This window comes from Photinus pyralis, unplaced genomic scaffold (assembly GCF_008802855.1).
Source record: "Photinus pyralis isolate 1611_PpyrPB1 unplaced genomic scaffold, Ppyr1.3 Ppyr1.4_LG9, whole genome shotgun sequence".
NCBI classification, from domain to species: Eukaryota; Metazoa; Arthropoda; class Insecta; order Coleoptera; family Lampyridae; genus Photinus; species Photinus pyralis.
Genome location: NW_022170878.1, coordinates 14,674,205 through 14,679,491, shown reverse-complemented (window position 1 = coordinate 14,679,491; position 5,287 = coordinate 14,674,205). Strand labels below are relative to the sequence as shown.

The 5,287-nt window shown below is 35.7% G+C and overlaps 1 protein-coding gene across 1 annotated transcript; it reads left to right on the top strand.

Moving 5' to 3' along the window:
* The first annotated feature begins 778 nt into the window (after nt 1–778).
* LOC116181356 (sphingomyelin phosphodiesterase A-like) lies at nt 779–3,998 on the top strand. Its single transcript, XM_031501695.1, has 7 exons — nt 779–881; nt 932–986; nt 1,041–1,205; nt 1,255–1,379; nt 1,426–1,574; nt 3,319–3,394; nt 3,792–3,998. Exons 1-7 carry the CDS (start codon nt 831–833, stop codon nt 3,966–3,968), a joined length of 798 nt encoding a protein of 265 aa, XP_031357555.1. The 5' UTR covers nt 779–830; the 3' UTR covers nt 3,969–3,998.
* The last annotated feature ends 1,289 nt before the right edge of the window (nt 3,999–5,287 follow it).

The following is a 5,287-nucleotide window of genomic DNA, read 5'->3' as shown; positions in this document are numbered from 1 at the left end:
TGATAACTTTTTTTTCACTTCTTCCTATCACCATTTTAATTTCTTTCTATTTTAAATTTCCGCAACGTTTCAGGGTTCTGGGTACCTCTCATCTAGGTGCTTTAAATCCCGCCGTTTTCGACATCCTTGAACGATCATCGAACAGAACCTTGTGTATTGTCGCTACGGTGTCCTAGAGAAACGAGGAAGTTAGGTACACTTCACGGGCGAATTTAATGGGCTCAACTGCGGAGTTCAAATTACTGTAGGTATTCCGAAAGCTTTGAAACTTACCGCGGAATTATGTAACGCCTGAACAGTTAGTACGGAAAACAGGAATCACTATTCACTATACCTATCTTGTCCGTCGTGACTGCACCTATTCAAAATGATTTTCCATTTAAGAACAAATATGTAGGTAACAATGCCTGTAAAATGGTATTAACTTAGCACCTAGCAAAGCAAAACACAGAAATCATTGAGTAATTAAATCCTTCACTCAACCATTGAATAAAAAAATTCAATGACTCAACGCAGAAATGGTCTAATCTGCGTTCAAGATCACGACAAAGCCTCAGCATACTAATAAGTATGCCGCCGCGTTACTTTCCTTTTAATAGAACCGTTGCTCCCTCTCTTCAGACAAATAAAATAAATGCTTCTTCATGCACTACAATACCCTCCAGTTATCACTGTGTTATTATTACTATCATACATTTTGCGACGGCACTAATTATTAGGTACCTAGTCTAATTGGGAGTTTTGCAAATTGCGTCAAAACTCGTTAATTATTAGGTACCTTATTATAACTTTCGGAACTTTCATTTCCTTTCTTGTCTTTACGTGTGAGGATGAAAGTAATAGTTTTAGCAACGTTATTGTGTTCGGTAACCGGAAGCTTGGTACCTATTTTTGAATTTTTTACTTCAATTAGGCAACCCCAATTTTTTAGGAGATTATCTTCAAGCGGGTGGAGTCCAGTATCAGTTGCGGCGTATGCGAGTTGTGTAAGTAGCGAGTGTACCCTGCGGTTAATGTTGTCTATTTCTTATTATTCACAGTGGTTAACATCTTTTATACAGCTGCCAAGAAAAATGAACCTATGTCCTTCGTCAAGCTCAAATTCGTACCACTATGTAGAGTTGCCCAAAATTCGATTGTCTGCAACGGAATATTTGACACATTTGCACCAGACATTCTAGAAGCCTTCCAATATGTCCAAATCAGTAAGTTACAAATTACAGATTTATTCTCTTTAGAAATACCACAACTTAGGTCCCACTGAAATTTGTAGTATGCTTATGGAAGCTTGTCCACAAATGAGAATTCCAGAACACGAATGGACGGTAAACCTTACAAGCGTACCAAAACCACGAGTGCAAGAGAAACCGCGATCGAAGGTATAAATGTCACATTATCACACGCACGCGAATAAGATTTTTTAAGGCGAATAACGTGATCAAGATTCTGCAAATTAATGATATCCACCTCGATACGGATTATGCTGTGGGAAGTACAAGCAATTGTCAGGAGCCACTTTGTTGTCGCAATTTGTCCACTAACAAACTCTTGGCACGAAATATTCCTGCCGAAAGGTAATTGAAATTATTGAATTATCTCTACTTATTTATTTATTTATTCATTTACTTATTTATTTATTTATTATTGTACCATCTTTGCCAATAACGGTTGATTAAGTCACTACAAAAATGCAACACTTGCGCACTAAGGTCTTTTATTTCAGTTAAATATTTCATGATTTCTGTCTAGTTTCTAGAGTTAGCAGTAATATTGGCAAGCTCCCATTTATTGGTGGGCAAAGTTGGGGTATCGATATCCCAATATCTGTTTATAATGTACACTATTCTTCTCCCACGAAAAATGATAGCAATTAATAGTAATAGAATGCCATAAAAATAAATGCAAAAAATGAGTTTTCAAAACTTCAAAACTTTTCTGCACGTTAGCATCTGACGACACCCAGCACTTTCCTTGTATTGTATTGTATATACCTACCCATATATGCGCGTGGAAACGTAATAGGTAATATGTGTAAAGGCCCCTACAGAAGGACGTTTTTGTACGCGGTTATGTACGTGTATTCAAAAACGTGCACTACCACTGCCCACAGACGCATTACAATTTCGTAGTATTTTGAGCGATGCATAAGGAAGTGATTGATTTAGCACTAGCAGCAGTGGCGTGCATTGCTGTGCTTTAAACGAACACGAACAAAATAGTTCAACAAATTCTCTCAGGAACGTGCTGGATCAGACATTTGCTATTTCGTGATCACGTGTACATGCAAAATTTGATACTTTTCTAAACTGTTATTTTTCTATACGTAATAAAAACCGAAGGAATAATATCACTGAAAATAAATACAAAATTCCCAATCAATGAACAAAATAACCCAAATCCTTTGTTTGGATCCGATTCTTATGAATAAATACACAATCTATTTCACGCTAATAATTTTCACGGGTCGATTCCCTTAAGAATATCAAAATTTCTTCAAATAAAATTTATTTTGTAAATTCCTAAAAATAATCGACCATTACTTTATACCAATGAAAAATTTGACGTTGGTAATATTACCTTCTGGTGACAATAAATTGATTTTATATATACTCGGAAAAAAATGCTACTCCCTTTAGATATATGGAAACAGATCGTTCCATTGGTACAGTTGACTCCGTAATTAATGCAAAACAAAAATGTCCCTACGTACCGAAAATCTGGGCAAACCGGTTTTAATTTTGCGAAAGTAATACTCAGGATCGTGATTATGCATAGGAATAAAATGCTAATGTTCCGCCGTTGTTGATATTAATTTTGCCCAATTTATTAACTAGATTGTGTTGCGAGTAAATGCACCGATTAATTGTCTTAAAATTTCCTGCCGTTGGTTAATCGCACAATGCGCTGTCCAATGACGTCACTTAATTTTAAGAAGCTTGATTTTAACCAGCCGTTACTGTTAGCGATCCGAAAAAACTTCGTTGTTTATCACAATGAGTTTTGATATCAATTTATTTACTCCCTTTTTTATCTATGATCTGCGGCTTCAAAATGTTCCTTTGCGTAAGTTTTGCAACTCGTAAATGAACAATTTTGCTATGAGACTGCGAAAAAGTTTTTCTTGGCCACTGTTATTATGTTATATAACGGTTAAGTGGAAGAGCAGGTAAGGATTTTTCCACACCTGAACTTCGCTGTTTGGACACTATCATGTTTTTTTTTGTTTCTTCTTTGTTTCTTTTTGTTATATTGATACTTTGTGTCCAATAAAGTCCTATTATTATTATTATCCTATTATTATTACAAAGATTTTTTCAGGTGGGGTAGCGCTGAATGTGACACACCACTCAAAACATTAGACTACATTCTTGAAGTAATTGCAGAACGACATACCGTGAGTATCATTTTTTTTATTTTATTTATTCACTGTAAGTGTTGAGTAAACGTATCTATTCCAATATGGCCCTTGTGACATGTCGACAGATTGTTCAATTGTATGAATGGTTGTGAAATTAATTTTAAAATTCTCCTTAAACGGTTGTGCATAAATGGTGATTCACATAGTCGCTAAGGAAGCATGGGGCAATTATTACCTCCCAAATTAGAAAAAATTGAAAAATAGTACAATAATTATAAAATAAGATACAACCGCCGACAGTACATTTTAATGTAAGCGTCAGTTGCTAAAATCCCTTGTAGAAAAGAAGTGATTTGCAACGCGAGGACCATTACCTTTATTTGTTTTGTATAAAGGTAGTATAGTCAGTCATTGACACTGGCTTTTTACTTAGGATATTTCCTACATTATGTGGTTGGGAGATATCGCACCGCACGATATTTGGCGCCAAACAAAAGCGGGACAGCTGATCACTCTCAGGGACGGAATTTCTGCACTGAAGCGCTTCTTTCCCAACACCCTGGTCCTTCCTACAATTGGAAACCACGAAACCAAGCCAGATGGTAGGTAAGTTTATTGTTTATCGTATGAATTATACACTTATACAGCCTGCGCACATAAATAATATCTCTTTAAATCAAGCATGAGATAAAAGATGAAAAAACTGTATACACCAGCGCCAGCGGTACTAACGGATCAGCATTTAAGGTTAACGATGCTAAAACACATAACGTAAAGGAAAGTTTGGCGAATGTGCAATTAAAAAGCTCAAAAACCATTAAAACACTAATTCAGCGGTATTAGCAATAACAAAAAGATTTTTTCTATTTCGGTGTCACAATGATGATTTTGTACAACTGTTTTCGGCCGAAAACAGTTGTACAAAGACAGTGATTGTAGTCGTTTTTTTTTGGTAACTCATCTCTTAAGTTGGCAGTTACTAGTTAGTACAAGTAGGTACTTCGTTGGGTTACTTCCATATTTGAACTTCAAAATGTCAGTCTTACTACGCTGCCAACCTAAAACTTAACGGCATAAAAAATGTTCCCAACATAAAACATGTTAGTTCTAATGTTCCCTATAGTTTCTGATAATGATTTTTTTAATTAAATTAAAGCACCGAAATAGAAAAAATAGTATGAAAACGCGTGTTACAATGCTTTATTGTAATACTTCTATCTTGCGGACACTCGTGGCTACGCTTCGCGTCGCCACTCGTGCCACAAGATAGTCGTATTACAATAGGTCGCATTGTAACACTTGTCTTTCAATATACTATTTTCTATTTCGATGTGGAAACAATACAGAAACCGTACTTGATTGGCCCAGTTTGCGTGCGTTTCTAGACAGAAATGATGCTGAAAGAAATAGAAACGTATTATTTTTTTTATTTTGTTGGATTGGTACCCCTCGCTTTTCTGCCGTCAACGGTATCCGTCAAATCAAAACTAAACATACCCTGTAAAGTGTAAATAACGTACGAGGAACTTGACCGATTGTATTAATTCCGATTAATTTTGAATATATACTCCAAAGGGTAGAACTTTTTTATTTTTACTTAGCGTAGTAAAATATGCCAGCAGTACATTCTTGCTTACTTTTTGAACTCCCTTCTCGGCCAGCCAGTTTTCAAAAATTTTGTACTCCCCGTACTTTACTTTCGATTTTACAGGCAATAAATTTAACGTCGCTTCATTGGCAATCTCTTGGATCTCTGGTGGGGTACAAGAGACGTGTTTGTCATCCGTATTCATCATAACTGCCGCAAAATGGAATTATGACCAAATAATTAAAAGTTTGAAGTTTGAAAATACAGGAATCAGGTTACCCCACGTGAAAATAAATGAAATGTGTCTATTACCAACATACACTGAATGATAGTTTAAAATT

Excerpts from the sequence above, each read along its gene's own strand:
- LOC116181356 (XM_031501695.1), top strand. The coding sequence starts at position 831 with ATGAAAGTAATAGTTTTAGCAACGTTATTGTGTTCGGTAACCGGAAGC. Across the intron at positions 882-931 it reads GTTCGGTAACCGGAAGCTTG|GAGATTATCTTCAAGCGGGT; the intron begins GTACCTATTTTT and ends CCAATTTTTTAG. Across the intron at positions 987-1,040 it reads TTGCGGCGTATGCGAGTTGT|TGGTTAACATCTTTTATACA; the intron begins GTAAGTAGCGAG and ends TATTATTCACAG.